The sequence below is a fragment of the Rhinoraja longicauda genome, chromosome 3 (genome assembly GCF_053455715.1).
Source record: "Rhinoraja longicauda isolate Sanriku21f chromosome 3, sRhiLon1.1, whole genome shotgun sequence".
In the NCBI taxonomy this organism is placed as follows: Eukaryota; Metazoa; Chordata; class Chondrichthyes; order Rajiformes; family Arhynchobatidae; genus Rhinoraja; species Rhinoraja longicauda.
In genome coordinates, this window is record NC_135955.1 from 13,515,921 (window position 1) to 13,539,999 (window position 24,079).

At 40.5% G+C, this 24,079-nt stretch overlaps 1 protein-coding gene across 6 annotated transcripts in view; it reads left to right on the forward strand.

Moving 5' to 3' along the window:
- The window catches only part of add1 (adducin 1 (alpha)), a 94,556-nt gene that overhangs the window by 4,380 nt on the left and 66,097 nt on the right, over window positions 1-24,079 (forward strand). For all 6 annotated transcript variants that reach the window (XM_078431947.1, XM_078431939.1, XM_078431932.1 and 3 more), the window contains exon 2: window positions 21,510-21,723. In XM_078431947.1, coding sequence (XP_078288073.1) covers window positions 21,529-21,723 — 195 coding nt within the window. In that variant the 5' untranslated portion in view covers window positions 21,510-21,528. The remainder of the gene's footprint in view (window positions 1-21,509; window positions 21,724-24,079) is intronic.

A 24,079-nucleotide genomic window follows, 5' to 3' on the forward strand; every position in this document is an offset into this window, starting at 1 on the left:
CCCACCACAATGGTGTCATCTGCAAACTTTCCTGGATTCATCTTCCAAAAGAAACACACTTCCTGAAAAATGACCTCTTTGACCAAGCTTTTGGTCATCTACGTTGATATCTTGTGTGGTATTATGTCAGTTTATTTGTTTGAGGATGCCTTTGTGAAGCATTGGTGTATTTTTGTTGTGCAGAATGTGCTGTATGGAAATTATTTATAAAATGTTAGTTGAATTTCTTATGTTAAATAATTCCATGGCAAAGATTGATAGCTTTGAGAGTTATATTTCTTCATTTCATCTAAATATAATATTTGCGTTTAATCAATGGCTTGTAAAGCAACTAAGACTGCTGGAAGAATTAACATCTTAATTTCGGACCATGATTAATTTTGTATAGTTGGTTTAATGAATGAATAAATTGGAAAATAAATTGAATAACTTAGTTTTTTTTAATTGCCTTAGCATTTAACATCTTTGATAATGTTGATGCAGTTATGATTAGATCTAACATCCTTTGATTTTGGTTTGAAAGTTGGGCATTTATTGAAATTATAAATCAAGATACTTGAGTTTGTTATAGTTGCCTGTCAATTAGATATAATTTAGAATTGATGAAAATCGGTGACCTGTTCATCAGAGTTGCCTTTGCTTGGTAATGAAGTCTTTCATTTGTCTTTCAAGTTGAAATGCCCTTGTGTACTGTTTCACTTTCTGTTTACTAAAATGTTAGCAAGTAAGCACCTTATTTTGCTCAATCTCGTTTTCTTTTGAAGCGTATTCTGCAAATCTAAAAATTGGCATGGAGCAAGTAAATTTTATATGCACTAGGTTGCATTGATATGGCATATCTAACATGAGCAGCCAGGAGTGGAGGGATATAAACCATATGAAGCAGATGTCATTAATTGGGCATCGTGGTCAGTGCAGACATGGTGACTGTACTACCTATACCAATGATGTATTTTTCAATGTTTCTATGCAATGTCCAGTGAACATATATTTGGAAGGGTATTCGAGTGCATATTTTTCTTGATCAAAAAACAACATGCTAGAGGATCTCTGTGTCAGGCAGCAAATGGGGAGGGAATGGATTGATGACGTTTTGGGACCCTTTAGACTTGTTTTTTGAGTGTGACTAGTAATTTTCATTTGTCTAAAATGCAAGCGTTAAATTTTTTTTTACTAACCATTTCTACACATTGCTGGTCATCTTTAAGAAATAGAAGCAGGATTTGAGTCTTTTTGCTGGACTCCCATTCAGTTTGGATAGGGATGATCTTTAACTCCGGGGCTACTTGTACACACCTCTGAAATCTCTTGTATTGAAAATACTCTGCAACCGAGTATCCACAAACCTCCTGGATAGTAAATTCTAAATTTAAATCTCAAGGATCATATGATCCACATCCCAGAGTTTTGCAAAGGTGGCTGCATAGATAATGGATGCTCTGGATATTATCTTTTCATGTCTGGATATTTTCCTGCAGATTGAAAGGAAGGAGAGAGAAAACCCAGCAGTATGACCCATTGGCCTATCATCAATAACAGTGATAATGCTGGAGCCTATAATGAAGGATGTAAAAACAGAACACTAGGAGATGAATGATGAAATTGAACAGAGTCCGCAAGGATTATGAAAGGGAAACCACGCGTGACTAATTTTCCCTTCGTGCACAGGATGAACGGTTATCAACCTGAAACATTAACTTTTTTTTCTCCACAGATGCATGCTGAACATAATGAGTACAGCACTTTTGGGGTTTCTTTTGTTGAGGTATCTGCAACTGCAGCTTTTTTTATTGCTCATCTTACTGGCGTAGTTAACTTTGCTCTTTGAAATAAACAGGTTTTTGGAACCAAGAGATTAGGACAAGGTGATGGACATTTAGTAATGAGTTGAGGAAAATTTTCTTTAAGCAAAGGGTTGTAAAAGGGTCTTTGGAATTCTTCACGTTGGAATGCTGTGTCTGTTCATTCAACCGGTACATTCAAGGTTGAGTTTGATCAATGTCCTTAGTTGCCATATATGTGAGGAGTCATAGAGTGATACAGCATGGAAACAGGTCCAACTTGCCCACACCGGCCAACATGTCCCAGCTACATTAGTTGCACCTGCTTGCATTTGGTCCGTATCCCTCCAAACCTGTCCTATCCATGTACCTGTTTCTTAAATGTTGGTATAGTCCCTGCTTCAACTACCTTCTCTGGCAGCTTGTTCCATACACTCACCACCCTTTGTGTGAAAACGTTACCCCTCAGATTCCTATTAAATCTTTTCCCCCTCATCTTAAACCTATGTCCTCTGGTTCTCGATTCACCTACTCTGGGCAAGAGATTGTGCATCTACCTGATCTATTCCTCATGGATTTTATACACTTCTATAAGATCACCCCTCATCCTCTTGCACTCCAAGAAATAGAGTCCCAGCCTACTCAACCCCGCTCTATAGCTCAGCTTGGCAACATCCTCATAATCTTCTCTGTACCCTTTCCAGCTTGACAACATCTTTCCTATAACATGGTGTCCAGAACACAATACTCTAAATGCACTTTCACCAACGTCTGATACAACTGCAACATGACCTCCCAACCTTTATACTAAGGAAATGAGGATTGAGTGGGAAGGTAGATTTTGGTTTCCTTGTTATTTGAGCCCAACAGAATACAACTATGTAGTCTTGGTTGGGTGTATATTTTGATTAATATTCATAGTCCACTATTTGCCTGGCCACCTGGCTCAGTACTTTATCCTGGTCAGAATGATTCACTTAGTATTAATGCATGTCTCTTCTGCTCTTTATCAGTGTTCTGTGTTTCATCATAAAACAAATCCATGATATGTTTAAGATTATACTTGCAGCAATGTTTGCGTGATGTGTGGAAGGAATCTAAAATGCTCAGCGCAAATTTGATTGGTCATAATCAGATACAGCTCTGATTGGTCAATTTATAATTTTATAACCAAGTAGACATTTATTACTTTTTGCTGCTATTACTTGCATATTTATGAGCAGGTGAAAGTATACAAGATTACTTTACAGGACTTAAAATGTTTATCAGAGCTACTATAATGAATGATTGAAGCTAAATAATGCACCATTGTATCCCATTATTCCATATGTACTGACGAGACAAGTTTAGCACTGAAAATTTAAATCTGAATGCATAGTATTTATTAAAAAGTACTTATTTCAAAAATAATATAATTCTGAGATTTTCTGGGCCTATTGGAGTGTGTAGAATAGAACTAGTGTATGGATGATCATTGGTCAGCGCAGTCGCGGTGTGTCGAAGGGCCTGTTTCCACGCTGCATCTCTAAACTAAACTTGTCAATGCCACTTTCCAAATCCAGGTTTTCATTGATTTAATTTTCTTGTTATTCTTGGTCAGATACTCCTAAAATGGTTCTTTGTGCTCCTCATTAACTCTGGTATTCCCCAGGGACCTATGCCTAACCCTTTTTGTTTCTTATTCCAGAACTGGCCTTCCGCAGTGACTTCTGAAAACTCAGCATCAGTTTCATCAACAATATGCAATTCCTTCTCACTTAATTTCTCCATTCTATAAATTCTCATTCTGCCTATGCATATCCAGTGATACTGGATATGAGAAAATATTGGGGAAAGTGATATCATTGTTCTGAGGTCTAAACCAAACTTCATTCACTTTTCACCACCTACATCCCTTTTTTGTAAGCTATCTAAGGTTGAAAGCTGTCAGTTTAAGAACTTTGCTATTTTTTCTACCCTGAAAGAATGGATGTTATCCAAATCTTATCAACAAGATTGCCAATCTAATGCTATTCATGCAAACCCGTTGCCTTAAACTCTTAACCAATGTCAACTACAACTCTGTTATGCATCCATCAGAAATATAAGAAGCAGAGTAGGTCGGTTAACCCACTGAATGTTATGACAAATTCAATCATGGCCTCAATACTGTTTACTGCACTCACCATCTTCTTGACTCTTTTATTGGTTTAATATTTATTACTCTGTACCCTGAGTAGACTCATTCACTCTGCTTCGTTAGATAGGGGGTAACAAATTCTGAAGAGTCCTGACTGTCAGAGAATCTGCATCTGAGATCACAGACCCCAAGTTCTGGATACTCTTATCAGGGAAACATTCTGTCATCTTCTATCCTATTAATCCCCCCATCCTCGGGATCTTATCCGGTTCAATAAGATCACATCTCAATCTTCAATATTCTGCAGATTATAAGCCCAGCTGGGTTTTTTTTTCAGGTGTCAACCCCTTCCATCTCTTTCTTCCTCATAAGGTGCTATTTGAGATTTAACTGGGATCATATTTGTGACAGATGTTCTAATATCTAATGGTGGGGCATTATATTATTTACAAAATGTAATTTTATTTTAGTTCAAATCTGCAAACTACAATTAAAGGCTTTTTGACTTTGGTCAATTATTGTGAATCTTTTCTTGACATATTTCTGCATGATATAAACGTGCATGATTATTATCACTATTCCTTTTCATTTTAACTTCTTGATTCTGTGTAAACATTGGATAGACTAAACTGTAACTAATGTTGTGCTGGGATTTAAATTAGTTTTTAATATCCGTACATTATACTTGTGAATACAATGAGTATTTGTATATTTTAATGATTTTTAAAATTAACTACTAGCATCTTGATGCCTTTCGGTGGAGGTAATTTGTTGCAAGTTGTCAGACAAAGTATCTGTACTATGGAGAAAGTATAAATGAATATTATGTAAGTGCATGACTCCACGGCTCTTAAGTAAACTGTTTCAGGAATTTTTCTGGTTAAATAATTGGAGCATTTTGGTCATGATATCCAAATCCGTAACCCACATTTAACTTTCAGAGAAAAAAAAAGTTAAATGTAAAATTAATTAGATGGTGAACCTCCAAAACTATATTTACTACCTTTTCTTATTTGAAGTAAATAAATCCTGAAGCAAGGTTTACTTTATCATCCTCCAACATTTCCACCACCTCCAACAGGATCCCACTACTGGCCACTTCTTCCCATCTCCACCCTTTCTGCTTTCCACAGAGACCGTTCCCTCCGAAACTCCCTGGTCCACTCGTCCCTTACATCAGTCTGAAGAAGGGTCTCGACCCGAAACGTCACCCATTCCTTCTCTCCTGAGATGCTGAGATCCACATATGCTGTAGATTGTTTAAATTGCTGCTCTGCTGTTTGGACCTCTGCTGCTTTCAGTTGTAGGGTCCTGTATTGGCTAATAGGTGTCAAAGATCAATAGTACCTCAACTATAGTAGCTGTTAGAATTTTATAGGTGTTTAAATTTGGTAGGTTTGAGAGGGTTTTCCTCTGACGAGTGCAATTAAAATTGGATAATTACTGCAGCAGGGGGATATTGGATGATCTCAATGTGGCATATAATTCTGGGATGGATTGACAAGGGTGTTCCCAAAAGACATGTTGAAGTGCTAGGGATCAGCTATTTTATGACTGAGATGACAAATTCAAGGTTGTGATCATTTTTTGGACACAATGGGATAAGTTAGGAAAGCAGAAGTACAAGAACAGTTAATGATATTTAAGTATTCAAGTTGGATAAAGAAATTTTAGATGTTAAGAGATATGAAATAAGTGTACATAAGTACCACTCAGGTAAATGATCTTGCTGAAGGTTGGCTTTTGGTGCAGGCATAAGGCAACAAATGTCCTCTGACTGCTATTTCTTGTTACCTTTTGTTGATGTTCTGGTGGAACAGGCTTGAATGGTTGGCTGTGTATATTTACTTTCATGAAGTTATTACTTTGAAAACTTGAGAATTCAACTGTGTTAGACTGAGTATGCCAATTTCAGAAAGCGGTAATTGGGTGGCAACTGTAAGTACATTTAAAACTTTTTTCTTAATTCCTGATTTGTAATTATTTTTATGAAATGCATAAAATTCTGATAGCTTTGCAGACATTCTGTTTGATATTTTTCACTCTATCCTTACTCCTTTTTTTATTTTAATTTATTCTGTCGGCATTTTCTTGTGATGTGGAAGGAAGTCTGAGGAGGAAATCTTGTGCATTTATATAGAGGATGTGTGTGTGAGATAGTCTAGCGACTTCCTTCCTAATATCTGAGGATAAGATGAAATTAAACGCAATTTCACCCAGGCCTGTTACATTTTTATATATTCAGTATCTCTTTCTAATTCATTGATCTTGAGTATGATTTCTCTTCTCATCCATTCTGATTTCCCCTTCCGTCATCAAAGATGTAGGCATCCAATGCAATTTCTCCTCTATTCTTAAAGCATGTAGGTCATGGACTAACAAAGGTATTTTTGTGCATTAAAATTTACACTCTAGTATCCTAACACTTTATTTATTCATTTCGTTCGGTGGGGGGTTGCTCGCAAGGCCAGCATTTGTTGCCTATCTTCAGGTAGTGGTTTTCCCAAGTGGCTGCTGGCCTTGTTTCCTTGGTCGTTTGGTACTGTTGAAGTGGCCTAGATAAGTGGCCTCAACACACAGTGGACAAGTGGACAGCACACAGTGTGATGTTAATGGAAGATTAGTTTAGTTTAATTTATATTCAAGTGTACCGAGGTACAGCGAAATGCTCTTTTGTTGCATGCTATGCAGTCAGTAGAAAGTGTATACATGAAGTCAATGTTTTGGGGATGGATGGATTGCCAATTGGATGATTTGCTTTGTCCTGAATGGTGTTGTGTCTATTTAAGTTACACACATCCATGCATATAGAAAAAAAAATCCATCATATTCCTGATTGTTAGTCCTTATGGATGATGGAAAGGCTTTAGAGTATCAAATGATAATTCTTGCCGCAGGATATACCACAAACTCTGGTGTGGCTGTTCTTGATCTGTTTCTGGTCACACAAGATAGTGATTGTGGGAGACTTGGCAAGGATAATAAATGTCAAGAATAAGCAATTGGACCCTTGTTTGAACTGACCATTCTTTGGAGTGAATGTAACTTGCCGCTAATCAGCCCTTGCCTCTGTGTTGTCTGCGTTTTGATGCACGCATGCATAACTGTTTTACTGCAAAGTTATGTGAAATTAGACATTGTGATTAATAGAAAATATCTATGTTTTTGATGTTACGATGTATAGAAGGACATTAGGAAGATGCAGCTGATCTGACATGTTTGGGGTGAGATGATTAACCACCACACTTATCTTCCTTTGTGCAAATTATAATCAAATTGGTGGTATTTTTTTCTCGATGCCTGTTGAGTTAATTTCAACAGGGCTTGATGCCACTGTCAACTGATGCCTTAATGTCAAGGAGAATTGTTCTCATCTTGCCTCCGAAATTCAGGTTTTTGGTCGGTCAGGAGCTGAATTGGTCTTTAAAAAACCCAAACGAGGGGTTGGTAAGTAAGTGTTACTTGGTTTGGTTTGGGCAGCTTTCCGCATTGCTGGGAGGATGCTAGTTCTTTAAATCTACTGGCACAGCTTGACGAGATATGGATAGTTTTTCTATATACTGTGGAACAACTTGATTGTTATCATGTATAGTCTTTCCACCGACTGGATAGCACGCAACAGAAACGCTTTTCACTGGACATCGGTACTCGTGAGAATAAACTAAACTAGCCTAACCTTAAAAAAAATTCTTTAGTAATGGAAAGATTTCTTGTCTCATGGCGTCATAGAGCAATACAACACAAAAGCAGGCACCTCACCCCCATCTTGTCCATGCTGACCAAGTTGGCACATTGTGCTAGTTCCATTTGCTGCCATTTGGCTCTTATAACCCTTCTCATCCACACATTTATCCAACTATCTTTTAATTCAGAATTACAATTTCTTCAATAGCTTTATCTGGCTGCTCTGTCTCTGAGTAAAAAAGTTGCTGCTGCGGTTCCTTTTAAAGCGATGCCCTTTTACTCTATAAGTTAATGCCCTTAGTTTTAGAATCCTCTACCCTGGTGAAAAAGACTAAGTATTTGCTTTATCCATGGCCCTCATGATCTAGTGCATCTCAATAAGGTCAGCCCACAGCCTCCGATGCTCCAAAGAAAAAAATCTCAGCCTTACAAGTTCATAAATTCTAGGTGCAGAATTAGGCCATTTGAACCATTAAGTCTACTTTGCCATTCAATCATGGCAGATCTACCTTTCCCTCTCAATGCCATTCTCCTACCTTCGCCTCATAACCCCTGACATCCTTACTAATCAAGAATCTGTCAATCTCTACCTTGAAAATATCCATTGACATGGCCTGGATATGTGGCAATGAATTTCACAGATTTACCACTCACTGACTAAATAAATTCCTTCTCATCTCCTTTCTATCAGCCTATCCAACCTTTCCCTATAACTTAAGCTCGGGTAATATCCTGGTGAGTGTCTTCTGAACCTTCTCCAATTGACATCCTTCCTATTGCTGGTGACCAGAACTACCCACAGTATGGTGAGTCAAGTGTGGTTTCACCAATAACTTGTACTGATGCATCATGATGTTCCACCTTTTTTACCTTCTGCACTCCACTGTCTACTTACATGCCACTTTCTGGGAACCTTGTACCTCAACTTCTGTAACACACTCCAGGTTGTACCAGTTAGTGTGCAACTCCCACCCTGGTTTGACATACCAAAGTGCAAAGGATCTACCTTATCAAAGCTCTTGCTAAAGACAATATAGACAGAATATACTGCACTAACCTCCTCAATCCTCTTGGTGACCATTTCAAAAAGAACTCTTTCACTTAGTGACCTCTTCAAAAAATCTATCAAATTTGTGAGACTATTTTTGATACATCAAAACCACATTGACTATACCTAATCAATCCATGCAAGGGCCAGGAAGTGAGTGGGCAAGATCATCTCTGACTCCTCTCACCCTGGCCACAAACTCTTTGAAGCTCTTCCCTCTGGAAGGTGACTCCAGACTGTCGAAGCAGCCATTGCCAGACATAAAAGCAGCTTTTTACTGCGAGTATTAGCTCTACTCAATATCCAAAAGTCTGTAGTCTCTTTTTGCTCTGGTTTATTTCACTCACATGTTTAAACTGCAATGTTGTATTCTTAATGTTTTAATGTTTAATGCTTAATTCTTAAATGTTTACTGTATGTTCGTGTTGTCACTTGCGAGCGGAGCACCAAGGCACATTCCTTGTATGTGTACATACTTGGTCAATAAACTTATTCATTCATCTATTAGACAATAGACAATAGGTGCAGGAGTAGGCCATTCAGCCCTTCGAGCCAGCACCGCCATTCAATGCGATCATGGCTGATCACTCTCAATCAGTACCCCGTTCCTGCCTTCTCCCCATACCCCCTCATTCCGCTATCCTTAAGAGCTCTATCCAGCTCTCTCTTGAAAGCATCCAACGAACTGGCCTCTACTGCCTTCTGAGGCAGAGAATTCCACACCTTCACCACTCTCTGACTGATTCTATTCAAATGGTGGTGGATCCTGTCCCTCCAACAACTTGCCACCGCAGATATCAATCTCACCAGACTGTAGTTCCTCTGTTTGTCCTTCTTAAATAACAGTATAGCATTAGTCACCTGCCAGTCCTCTGGAACTTCGCCCATGGCTAAAGATAATGCAAATATCTCAGCAAGGGCATCTGCAATTTCCTCCTTCGCTTCCTTCAAAGTCCGAAGTTGCACTTGGTCAGGCCCTGGGGAATTGTCCATTGTAATGCACTTTAAAACAGCCAATACTTTTAATAATGGTTGGTGCCACAGCAGTTAGTGCTGCCTCTCAGCTTCAAGGACCTGCCGCTGATTCTGATCTTGGGTGCTGTTTGTGTGGAGTTTGCAAGTTCTTTTGGGTTTTTGTTGGGTGCTCTAATCTTCTCCCGCGTCCTGAAGACTGGTAAATTATTTGGTTACCATAAATTAACCCATTGTGGTATAGGTCAGTGCCAAAATAGGAGAGTGAGACTGCTGCAAAAATAGAGTGAGAGTGAGAGTGAATATGAAAGTGAGACTGCTGACATTGCTGTGCTGAGCCCTTTTTATCTTGCAAGTAATTTTTTAATTTAACTGGAAATCCTCCTCCCTTATTGAGCTCCATATTATAATTCACCATTGTGATTGTAGCAGAACAATGAAAGCTATTAATTTGGAAGTGTTATTAAGAGCTGGATCCAGGGGGATCGTCCTTTGACTGGAGTCCACAACCTGGGGTAATAACCTTGGAATAAGAGGAGGTAATTTAAGATGGAGATCACAATAAATTTCTTCATGCAGAGGGTGATGAGTCGGTGGAATTCTTTCTTGCAAAAGACTGGAGTATCTTTTGAAAAAAGATCCATAGATTTTGGAGATTTAAGACAATTGAGACTTTTGAGAATAGGGCAGGAAAGTGGTGTAGGTTGTAGATCAGCTATGATCTTAATGGGTGGACAGCAGTCTTGATGAGCCAAATAGCTGTCCCAAGCTCCTTTTTAAAAAAAAAGTTCTAATTCTTGACTGAGTTGTTAAATTTTGCTTGTACCTTTTAGGGAATAGAGAAAACTCTCATCTGACAGTCAGCAAGTGGACATCAAGATTACAATAACCTTCGAGAGCTGGCAGGAGTATAACTATGAATTATTGAACACTTCCATCGCAGCAATCTCGGAGAGAATAAATATGCTAATGTTTCCCTTTGGTTTGTTGGACTGGGCTGCACCATTTTGGAGTCTTGCAGGTGTTAGTGTACCTTATAGTAGTTTTTTGTTAACTTGCTGAACTGTGCTCCCAATTATGGTATTGAGAGTAAATGTCAGCAATGAATAAAAATAAACAATGTTACAATGATTTTCAGAAAGCCTTTAATAGGGTGCCACAGGTTAGGCTGCTTAGAAAAAGATGAGAGCCCTTGGTATCAAACGGCAGATACTAGCATAGATAGCAGGTTGCCTGGATGGCAGAAGAGAAAGAGTGGCAATAAAGTGGGCTTTTTCTGGTTGACTGCCAGTGACTAGTGAGTTCTACAAGGGTTGGTGTTGAGAGCGCTATTCTTCAAGTTGTATATAAATGGTCTGGACGAGGGGATTGAAGGCTTTGCGGCAAAGTTTGCAGGTGTTACGAAAATAGGTGGAAGGGCAGGAAGTGTAGAGAAAACAGGGATTCTGCAGAAGGACTTGAACAGGTTGGGAAAGTGGGTAGAGAAGCTGCAGATGGAGTATAGTGTAGCAAGGTGTGGAGTCATGCATTTTGGTAGTAGGAATAAAGGCATGCAGTATTTTCTAAATGAGGTGAGAATCCAGAAATCGGAAGTGCAAAGGGACTTGGGAGTGCTGGTGCAGGATTCCCAAAAAGTTAATCTGCAAGTCGAATCGGTAGTAAAGAAACTCAATGCTAGCATTTATTTCAAGAGGGATTGAAAACAAAAACGGGGGTGGAATGTTGATGCTCTATATGGTGTAGGTAAGGCCGCATTTAGAATATTGTGAGCAATTTTGTGCACAATATCTGAGGAAGGATGTGCTGGCTCTGGAGAGTGGCCAGAGGGAGTATACAAGAATGATCCCAGGAATGAGTAGGTTAACCTATGATGAGCATTTGTTGGCACTGGGCCTGTAGTTTAGAAGATTCGCTGGAGTTTAGAAGAATGAGGGGGGACATCATTGAAACATACAGAATAGTGAAAGGCTTGGATAGAGTGGATGTGGAGAATACGTTTCCACTAGTGGGAGAGTCCAGGACTAGAGATCATAGCCTCAGAATGAAAGGACGCTCTTTTAGGAAGGAGATGAGGAGAAATTTCTTTAGTCAGAGGGTGGTGAATCTGTGGAATTCTTTGCCCCAGAAAGTTGTGGAGGCCAAGTCAGTGGATATTTTTAAGGCAGAGATAGATAGTTTCTTGATTAGTACAGGTGTCAGAGGTTATGGGGAGAAGCCAGGAGAATGAGGTTTGGAGGGAGAGATAGATCAGCCATGATTGAATGGTGGAGTAGACTTGATGGGCCAAATGGCCTAATTCTACTCCTATTCCTTATGACAACTGAATATTATCCCCAGGTTCAGTCCTCAGGCTTTATCTTAATTCATTTTGTAAATTCTAATGATTCTTGCTCTTATAATCTGATGGGTGGAATTCCATTGTAGTTTATGTGTTTTTAGCTTGAGCTCTTTAGCCTTGGTTTTAATCTGGGCAAAATACTTTCCACTCCCATTCCTTTAATTGTCAATTCCAACTGACTTTTTGTGTTTCTGAGAATTGCTTCCCCAAATCTGTACTCTTGTATCTTGACAAGATACAAATCTTTCTTCTAACATCATGTTTTAATTTCACGAATCAAGATACCACCTGCTGCAGCCCTAAAATGAGCCAAACACAAGTCATAAAAGGAACCTTCCTGTATGTGTCCATAATACATTTACAGTGCCCTCCATAATGTTTGGGACAAAGACCCATTATTTATTTGCCTCTGTACTCCACAATTTGAGATTTGTAATAGAAAAAAAATCACACGTGGTTTATGTGCACATTGTCAGATTTTATTAAAGGGTATTTTTACACATTTTGGTTTCACCATGTAGAAATTACAGTTGTGTTTATACATAGTCCCCCCATTTCAGGGCACCATAATGTTTGGGACACATGGCTTCACCGGTGTTTGTAATTACTCAAGTGTGTTTAAATGCTTCTTTAATGCAGGTATGAGAGCTTTCAGTACCAAGTCTTTCCTCCAGTCTTTCCATCACCTTTGGAAACTTTTATTGCTGTTTATCAACATCAGGACCAAAGTTCTGCCAATGAAAGTCAAAGAAGCCATTATGAGACTGAGAACAAGAATAAAACTATTAGAGACATCAGCCAAACCTTAGGCTTATCAAAATCAACTGTTTGGAACATGATTAAGAAGAAAGAGAGCACTGGTGAGCCTACTAATCGCAAAGGGTTTGGCAGGCCATGGAAGACTTCCACAGCTGATGACAAGAATTCTCGCTATAATAAAGAAAAATCCCCAAACACTTGTCCGACAGATCAGAAACACTCTTCAGGAGTCAGGTGTGGGTTTGTCAATGACCACCGTCCGCAGAAGATTTCATGAACAGAAATACAGAGGCAACACTGCAAGATACAAAACCACTGGTTAGCCGCAAAAATAGGATGGCCAGGTTACAGTTTACCAAGAAGTGCCCAGAAGAGCAACCGCAGTTCTGGAAAAAGGTCTTGTGGACAGATGAGACGAAGATTAACTTGTATCAGAGTGATTGCAAGAGCAAAGTATGGAGGAGGGGAAGGAAGTGCCCAAGATCCAAAGCATACTACGTCATCTGTGAAACACAGTGGTGGGAGTGTTATGGCCTGGGCATATATGGCTGCTGAAGGTACTGACTCACTTATCTTCATTGATGATACAACTGCCGATGGTAATAGCATAATGAATTCTAAAGTGCATAGACACATCCTATCTGCTCAAGTTCAAACAAATGCCTCAAAACTCATTGGCCGGCAGTTCATTCTACGGCAAGACAATGCTCCCAAACATACTGCTAAAGCAACAAAGGAGTTTTTCAAAGCTTAAAAATAGTAAATTCTTGAGTGTTCAAGTCAATCACCCGATCTGAACCCAATTAAGCATGCCTTTTATATGCTGGAAAAAACTGAAGGGGACGAGCCCCCAAAACAAGCATAAGCTAAAGATGGCTGCAATACAGGCCAAGCAGAGCATCACCAGAGAAGACAGCCAGCAACTGGTGATGTCCATGAATCGCAGACTTCAAGCAGTCATTACATGCAAAGGATATGCAACAAAATACTAAACATGACTACTTTCATTTACATGACATTGCTGTGTCCCAAACATTATGGTGTCCTGAAATGAGGGGACCGTGTATAAACACTGCTGCAATTTCTACATGGTGAAATCAAAATCTGACAATGTGCACTTTAACCACGTGATTTTTTTTCTATTACAAATCTCAAATTGTGGAGTACAGAGGCAAATAAATAAATGATGGGTCTTTGTCCCAAACATTATGGAGGGCACTGTATTGCTTTCTTGAACTCCTCCACAGATTTGCAGTTAACTACATCCTTCTTATACTCTTCTTCCACCTCCTCAAACACTTCTTCAATATTATCTGGGCCATTGAGATGCCACATGCTTGTTCCACTGTTATGTATTCGATCATTGCTGAAATGTATTCAACCTACGGTCCTCTGCAGTTATGAAGCACTACTTGCTAGGAGCTGTTTTGAGACAGCTTAACCTCTTTGTAAATAGCGTTGACTGTTTTTCTAGACGCTTGAACAATATTTTACGGAGCTTCGATGTGGATTGCCTTTGATTAGATGAATTTCAGCCATGGAGGTTTAAATTCCATTGCAATATTTGAGGTCACTACACAATTTTGTTGCCACTGATTTTTACCCACGTCCATTTTCCATGGAGAAGATTATAGTGGTTATTTCAAAAAATTGCTATTGTATTAAAGGATATACAATAATTTTTGTATTCCATTGAAAACTGTAATTCCATGGCAACTTAACATTAACTGCATCTAATTGATAGCATTTACATCTGAATTGCTTGCAATATTGATCCCTGCTAAATCCAGATTTGTCACGTCATTGAAACTTGAATAATCTGCAGCAACTCTAAAAATGTAATACATTTTCCTAAGGTTAATAAAATATTCTAAGGTTAACAAAATTGCTTTTTTTCTGTGCTATTTGATTTATTGGAATCGTAGAGCACAGAAATGGATCCTTCAGCCACCCATATCCATGATGACCCATTTTCCCAGCTACATTAATCCCATTTACGTGAATTGGAACTGCAACCTTCTATTCCTTGCCTATTTATGTGTCTGTCTAAGTGTCTCTTAAACGTGCTAATTGTATATGATTATACCACCTCTCCCGGCAGTGCATCCGAAATCTCAGCTGTGGTCTATGGAAAAAGAAACTGTAAAAAGATCAACTCAATTATTCTGTACTTGTGAAGTTGGCAAATTTATATGCTTCACATTTGTGATTACTTTCAGGATTATGTTTATAATAAAACACAAAGATTAACCATAATGCATTTTTTGCATGAGAGGAAATGTGCTCGTATGCCTAAGTCAATCACACAGCCAATTTTAGATCCGCTTGGGCCAGGATCCCGTGTGCCTCAACCTTCTGGACCAGCCTCCCAAGCAGAGATTAGGCAAATGCTGGGGATATTTACCCATTGATTGGCAGTATTCAATTTCATTTATAAATATTTAGCAAATGAACCAGCCTCTGGCTGCCAACAGCATGATATGGGCACCATTCTGGCATTGAAACATTAGTGCCAAATATGTGCCAGGCAATGACCATCTCCTGCAAGAGAGTCTTAACAACCTATCCTATCACCAGGTTCCTATGCTATATGCTGTGTAATGCTCTATAATTCCCTCCTTGAATCTATCCACTTCTCTCCTTCAAATCCTCCTCACTAACATTTCATTTAAACATTAATAAAATGCAGACTCTTCATTTAGTTTGCTAGATTTTGTTTCATTGATAGGCACTGGTACTTTATTATGGTTCCATAAATGCATTAATTTTGAGGTTTGAGCATTATTCTAATCGATCTGCAATCTGGCATTATAAATTTTAATATACAAAATTATAGTAGATTCATAGGATGTAGAAGGGAGCCATATAGACCTATCAAAACTATGCCTGCTCTGAGTGATCCCATCAATTCCATTTTGCACCACTCTCTGTTATTTCCATATAACAGTCTCTCTCGCTTACTCATTGCGTCCCCAGTGATTTTCCTGCCATCATCTGTACGAGAGAAAATTTATGGTAGCTAACTAAATTACCATGTCACCTGCAGGATGTGCAAAGAAACCCACTTAGTCGAAGGTTGACCTCCACATAACCTGCGTTTCTGAAGCTATGCAGCAGCAGCACCTTTTATATATTTCACTGTATCATCTACCTTAATAGTGTTGATCAAGAAGAGACTTAAGGTAACTAAAAACACACTGATTGTTGAGGTCAGAAATCAGTTGTGAATCCAGGTGGATTCTACTAAACCATCAATGAAGACTGTATCTACAAAATGAGGAAATTGATGTTTATAATTGCAATGTGCCCGTTGAATGGAATCAAGCTGCAAAATTTTAATTGAAGCTTAAGTGTTATCCTGACTGTAAACACAGTGAAAGTGTTCATTATGTACAGGATACTAACAGCTTAAAAATTACCATGGCATTTGTCATTCTTTAGCATCGTGGGCATAATTTTCACTGTATTAACTACAATGTTCATAAACTTATTTGGATTATCCCAATATTGCAGTTAAAGTTTGAGCTTGATTTGACTTATAGAAATGAGTAGGGTTTGCAGTCATGATCTTCATAGAAATCCATGTAATTGGATTCACCCAGTTTAAATGAGCCTCTTTTAAATTTCTTTTTTTTGTGCAAGGTTCCTTCCTGGCTTGGCTGCTCAACAATGTTATCAGTATCTTTCTTGGCCTTTTCATGGTTCCAATGAAGGATGGTTTATGTGTGTTTTTAAATAGTACATTTGCTCTGCTTTGCTTTTCACAAGCTTCTGAAGGCTAAAATTAACCTGTTACTAGCGAATAAGTGCAGAATTTGACTCAAACTTGAACAACAAATGAGTTTCTTCAGTTTGTATGAAAGACTATCAGCTGTGCTGTTTATAACCTCAAAAATTGCATGTAGGCTTCTTGAGGACTTTAGAGGGATTCTTCAGAACTAGTCAATCTATTGCTTTAGTCTTTTATTATATTATGCAGTGAACGTGCATTTTACTATTGTGTAATTGAAATTTAAATTAGCTCCATCAGAGAATCTTTTTTCAGAACTTTATTCTTGGCTGCCTGTTATAATTGAAAATAATTTTGCTTTGTAATTCGCTTGGTAAATCCGTCTTTACTGTATTGTTTCCATTTTGCAAAATGTTCTGGGTTAAATGTCAAAGTAGTCATTGCTGTTCGTGTTGAAATTGTGCAACCTCAGTATTCGATCTTATCCTCCAAAAAAGCTTCAGTTGCTGTTTAAACATGTGTCTACCTTTCCAAAGAAAACATGGCTAAGAATAATGGTGGGGAGGTGGAGGTCAATGTCGTTCTTATTATTCAAAGTGTTCCGAAAGGTTTTGGTTTCCTGTGCTCTACTTTATTTAATTATTTAAGTAGGTTAGAATGTGCAGCTGTCAAAGAAGCAAATCCAAAAAGCAAAAATGGCTGCTTGTGAATATATCATTAGTTAACCACCTACCTATTCTTCCCCCATTGCCACATACAATGTGATATTCTCCCTGTCTTCCTCTCTTTCATTGCTGTGCATCACTAAATCATCAGATTTGCACCAAGAAGTAATAATTCAGTTGTTTTATGTATATATGTGTACTGTTTTACTCATGTTTCCCATGTAACTTAGTTTAGAGAATTACAGAACTTTCCTCTCTCATTTCATCTCGCCCAAGCAAAACACATTTTAATGAAAACACACTGCCTTCAAAATGGATGCAATCAGGATCAGTCAGTTGAGAACCAATGGAACCAGTCAGTTGAATTTGTTTTTTTAAACAATTATATGCAAGAAGAAAAGTAATATAAAAAGCAGTCTACTTAAGGGAACTTAAATTCAGCCAATACGAATATATGAAAAAACTATAAAAATCCCATGTTTGTTTTTGGGGAGGTGCAAACTTAATTGTAGATGTAGAAAGACTCTCATCCTTTCCCCATTATTCATCTTTACGTCTGTGCCTTCTTATCCAAACAAACAACATTCTCCCGTTTAGCAAAAGTGCCTATTGGCATAAGATTAGAGACAATTCTTTCTTCCTTTATATTCTCCCTTTGCATGCTGGGCCAGGCTGTTTTCATTTAAACAAATAAGAGGGCACTTCATTGAAACACATGACTCTGGATGAGTTCAACAAGTTGGATGTTGAGAGGATTATTCCCCTAGCCTTTGGGACCTAAATGGAAGAGACATTTCTTTACATAGAGGATGGTGAATCTTTATAGGTTTAGACTTTAGAGATGCAGCGTGGAAGCAGGCTCTTTGGCCCACCGAGTCCGTGCCAACCAGCGATCACCCCATACACTAGTACTAAATTATTCACTAGGGATAATTTACAATTTACCAAGCCAATTAACTTACAAACCTGTACGTCTTTGGAGTGTGGGAGGAAAACTGAGCACCTGGAACAAACCCACGTGGTTAATGAGAGAACATACAAACTCTGTACAGACAGCACCCGCCGCCACGATCAAACAAATGACACATAGAACGCTACAGCACAAGAACAGGCACTTTGGCCCACAGGTTTAGATTAATTTGGTTTAGTTTAGAGATATAGTGTGAAAACAGGCCCTTCGGCCCACTGAGTTCAAGCTGAACAGCAATCACGTGTTCACTCGTTCTACATACACACGAGGGACAATTTATAAAAGCCAATTAACCGACAAACCTGCACGTCTTTGGAATGTGGGTGGAAACCAGAGCATCTAGAGGAAACCCACATGGTCACAGGGAGAATGTACAAACTCCGCACAGACAGCACCTGTAGTCAGAATCGAACCTGGGCCTCTAGTGCTGTAAGGCAGCAACTCTACTACTTTTTTCCACTGAGTTTGCTATTACTTTCCTCGAACCATCAGATTCTTGAACCAACCTGCACAGTGAAACACCCCGGCACCTCTTCCACCACAGTTGTCTTATTTTCTAATTGTGTTTTACATTAATGTCATTTTTTTGCACAGTCTTTTTCTTTACACCGTCTTGAATAGTTTATATTTAATTCATATATTTAATGCATACTTTGTTTCTGTGTACTTATCTCACTATGTGCCTGTGAAGCTGTTGCAAGCAAGGTTTTTCACCATTCTTCTGCATCTATATACTAAAACTCGTTTGTTTGTTCCTGAATTACAGCCAAAATGGTACACGATAGCGTGACAATTTTAGGCCCACCTTGCCATCATCCCTTTGGTGCTAATGATAGACTTTTCATTGAAATCGGTGTTATATTTTTAAAGTTATTCACATTTTAAAGTTTAAATCTATCTCCTCGGGAGAAGGGAGGGGGGGAGGAGGGAGGATAAGGCGGTTTGAAGGGGATGGAGGGAGGGGGAGGGGGGGTTTGCAGGAGAGGTTTGGGCCCAACGGGTCCACTAGGTCGAGATGATAATAAACTCCTTGACTTGAGAATGACCTGAGTTGTGGCAACATCCTTTTTCTTGGTAAAATCTGATGCAAAGTACTTTAAATTTTGGCAATGCCCAATGAATTAATGCACAGATTAACTTGTTGGTCCCTAATCAGCCTCACACCTCCTCCTTGACAAATGCTTCTTTTAACTTTGTATTCGTAATAACTTTGAGTTCCATTCTGTGTGAACTACAATTCTTAGTTTAGTTTAGAGATACAACGCGGAAACAGGCCCTTCGGCCCACTGGGTCCGCGCCGACCAGCGATCCCCGTACATTAACACTATCCTACACCCACCAGGGACAATTTTTACATTTACCAAACCAATTAACCTATAAACCTGTACGTCTTTGGAGTGTGGGAGGAAACCAAAGATCTCGGAGAAAACCCACGCAGGTCATGGGGAGAACGTACAAACTTCGTACAGACAGCACCCATAGTCGAGATCGAACCCGGGTCTCCAGCACTGCATTCGCTGGAAGGCAGCAACTCTACCGCTGCGCCACCGTGCTGCCCTGTTTTTGTTCTCCCACTTTGCACTACTAGTCTACTTTTTCATTTCTGAGCATAATATATTCTATTAGCCTGCTGGTTCCCAAGAAATGGGTCATGCACAAGCAGTGACAGCCCCAACATAAACAGCAAGTTTTATTCCTTTGGCCATTTTTATTTAATTGAAGTTTACCCCCCCTCACCCCGATTCATTCAAGCTCCCTAGTGACATGCAGGCTAAAATTGGAAAGACCAGTTTGTAAAAGTGAAGTAGAAAGTCAATGCAGGGCACTAGAATAAGTTCAGGAATTTAAGATTGTAGTAAAGTAATAGAAACAGGTATGAAAATAGCGTTAATATTTTCATCTCTAAATGATATCCATTAATTAATGGTTTCACATCTCAAATATTGCAATTTATATTTAAATGTTAAGCAAATTCTGTCTGGTCGGCAGTAATGGAAGCTGGAAATACCATACAGATGCAAATTTTGTTCTATTAAAAGCACTGTGGTTGAGATACTAAACCTTGTATCTACAAGAAATAAGCGAAAAGGGCAGAGCCAACTATTAGACAATTTAGTTTTCACACTTTAAATGCATCATCTATAAATAGCAGTTCTCCAGTATTGGTATGCTGAAAGCTTCCAGAATGCTCAGCGTGGCTTTGAAGCCTCCTAGAAAATGTTTGAATATTCATGAAGATAATTGGCACTGGATTTGTTAAAGTGACAGTGGGGAAATTAGGAACAGGAATACTTTATTGTCACATGTGACTAGGCACTGTGAGATTCTTTGCTTGCATACACAATGTATACAAATAGCAGCCACCTACAGCGCTGACAAAGTTACAAAGCTGCCCCTGTTGTTCTCCCCCTCCCCCCCTGTGGTTCCCCCACAGCGGGTCCCCTTTGTCCCCAGCCCCCACATTGTCCATTGTTCTCCCCCCTCCTCCGTCACGGTGGTCCCCCCATGCCGTGTCCTCCATTGTTCTTCCCCTCCCTCCCTCATGGCGGGCTCTCATTGACCGTCGACCATGGGTCGACCAGTGAGGCATTGCTGCCGCCGCGAGGCTACACCGCCGTGGCCCCATCATCGCGAGGCTTCACCTCTGCCGCTGCCGAGGCCTCACCGCTGTCCACGCCCCACTTTACGCATCCGTGGTGCTGACCCGGGCCCCAGTCACGGGCGCTGTCGGCCACTTCGTCCGACCCGGGCTTCTACCTGCAAGGCCCCGCCAGGCTTTTTTGCGGCGATCCGGGAGGCATCGAGACCACGGCGCCTTGATAAAGGCCTCCAGCCGTGTTCCCAGTCCACAGCCGCGGCCCGTGGGGAAGTTTTATGGCTGCGCAATACAATAATGTATTGTTGCATTTCCAACTTGGACTCGCCATTGAGTCAGCAATTAGCATTCCTTAATAGTCACTGACTTTGCAAATTGTGGCAATCAGAAAATGTCCAGCAATCAATTTTTTAAAGTAATTTGACCATAGATTAAAAATATTGAAATCTTTAATTTTTTATTTTGGGAACTATTTTTTTCAAATAATATCAAATTCCAGGTTGAGATGTTAATATTTTATCCACTGTACTTAATTTGACTGAGTAGCTTTGTAGCACAATATGATCGTCTTTGAAGTAGTTGGATCATCATTTTTATCCTAACTGTTAAGAGTTGTATTTGAAATTCATTTGGCGTTTGAATACAATGGGGAAAATTAAGATGGAAAAAGTAATTACTTGCATATAGGGAAGCCTTCATTACAAACTACTTGGTGTGTTTCTTAACATTGTAGATAATTCAATCTAAAACTTGATGAAGTTGAGTTTTTTTGTCCCGAGGAGCAGTTTGACTGTACTTGAAAGGTTATTTGTGATTGGGTGACTTTTCAATGTCTTCTTCCTCACAGGAACCTAAGATACCTTGCCATGAATGGTGACTCTGGTGCAGGGGTGGTTACTTCCCCACCCCCATCAACTGCTCCGCACAAGGAGAAATATTTTGACCGGATTGATGAAAACAATCCAGAGTACCACAGAGAGCGGAATATGGCCCCTGACTTGCGCCAGGATTTCAACATGATGGAACAGAGGAAGAGGGTGTCCATGATTCTGCAAAGTCCGGTAACCTCAAATATTTTCATTTCAAATGGATTTCCACAAGTGCATGTTTTCATTCACATTCAAAGTGTAAACTAGGCTTAAATTATTTTGGAGGTCAGGGTCAAAGCCCGATTGTAATCATTTCATTTAGTTTAGTTTTACAGAGAAATCGTTTGTTGGGATGCTATCCAGTGGGGAAAAAAGAGACTACACGTGATTACCAACAAGCCGTCCACTGTGCACAGATAAAAGATAAAGGCTGTAACATTTGGTGCAAGATAAAGTCCAATTAAAGATAGTACAAAAGTCTCCAATGAGGTATGTAGGAAGGAACTGCAGATGCTGGCTTACTTTGAAGATGGACACAAATTGCTGGAGTAACTCAGCGGGACAGGCAGCATCCCTGGATAGAAGGAATGGGTGACGTTTCGGGTCGAGACCCTTCTTTGGAAGGGCCGGTGAGACCAAGGGCCTGTTTCTGCACTGCATTTCGAAACTAAACTAATCTGTCACTTCTCTTCCCAAATTTCCAAATGATCGATATCTCCTGAGTCCTTTGACAACCTTCCTTGCTATCCACAACTCTACCAATTGTCATGTTATCTGCAAACTTACTTGTGAGATCACTTTTGTCCAGAGAAGAACCATTGACCTGCTGAGTTACTCTAGCACTTTATGTCCTTTTTTGTAAACCAGCATCTGCAATTCCATGTTTCAACAATAATCCCTTGATTCTCACCTTCCACCGGCTACTCATTGAATATGTCATCTCTTGTGGCGCCATTTGGTGGTCAAGCCACTTATTGATTGAACCCTCATCAGTAGAGCTGGAACGATCACGTGACTGGATTTTGGCGGGAAGTAGAGAGAGAAGACTATGGATAATTGATTGGGGATGATCAACCATGATCACAATGAATGGCGGTGCTGGCTCAAAGGGCCGAATGGCCTCCTCCTGCACCTATTTTGTATTGCTCTAAGACGTCAGTCGAGTAGTGTGTTCCACAGCAACAACAGGAACTTTGCCTCTGTGTGCTCCACAGCAAAACCAGGAACTTTGCCTCAGTGTGCTCCACAGCAACAATAGGAACTTTACCTTAGTGTCTATCAAAAGCACGTGTGTGCAATAACTGTACCGTCTATCCAAAACGGTATTTTGGATTTCTCACTGTGGATGCCGCCACCAACACAGCCCAGCTAAGCGCAGCCTCCATTAAACTGTGCGATTTCTGGACCTCTTAGCCCCGCGTATGGTTCGAGCAGGCTGAGGCCCAGTTTCACATTCGTCACATCACGGCAGATGTGACCCGATATTACTACTGGGTCAGCACGCTGGACCAAGACATCACTGGTCGCCTTATCGATTACCTGAGCCTGCTGCCGGCAACTATGAGAGCGTCAAAGCGCTCCTTTTGCGTACCTTCGGGCTCAGCAGCCGCAACCGGGCCGCTCAGCTCCTCCACATCGATGGTCTCGGCGTATCACAAGCCGTCCGTGTTGATGGGCGAGATGCTTACTTTGATGGACGGACATCGGTCCTGCCTCCTGTTTGAGCAGGTTTTCCAAGAGCAGATGTCTGACGATGTCCGTCTGCTTCTCGCGGGTGAGGATTTCGCTGATCCCTGGCAATTGGCCCCCCTTGCGGACGAGCTGTGGCTGGCCAAGTAGCAGGGGGGAGCCTCGGTCAATCGTGTGTTGGCGGTTCCTCGAAGGGTCTAACGGCTGGTTCCAGCCTCCACCAGGATTGCGGCAGCGCAGCCGGTCTCGAGGCAAGCCGGCACAGGTACGTGGTGCTGCTACCACAAGCGGTGGGGTTCCAAGGCACATTGCTGCCGACCACCCAAGTCAAGTCAAGTTTATTTGTCACATACACATACAAGATGTGCAGTGAAATGAAAGGTTACCCAGCAACAGAGCAATAAAAATAAACAATTTCACACACAATCACAACCAACACAAAACAAAAAAAAAGCAACATCCATCACAGTGAGTCTCCTCCAGTCCCCTCCTCATTGTGATGGAAGGCCAGAATGTCTTTTTATCTTCCCCTGCCGTCTTCTCCCGCGGTCAGGCTGTTGAAGTTGCCACGTTCCAGGCCGCGCCGGACGGTGAAAGGTCCGCAGCGGGCCGACCCAAGCCCCGCGATTCGGGTTGGGCGGAGACGCTACCGATGCACGTCGGGGCAGTCGGGGCTCCCGACATTGAAGCCCCCGCCGGGCGGAGAAAATCCCGCGGCCTATTTCAGGCTGCGCCGGACGGTGAAAGGTCCGCGGCGGGCCGACCCAAGCCCCGCGATTCGGGGCGGTCGAAGACGCTGCCGCTGCCGGAGCTCCCGAAGTCGACCCCCACCCAGGGGCCTGCGAGCTTCCGACGTCCA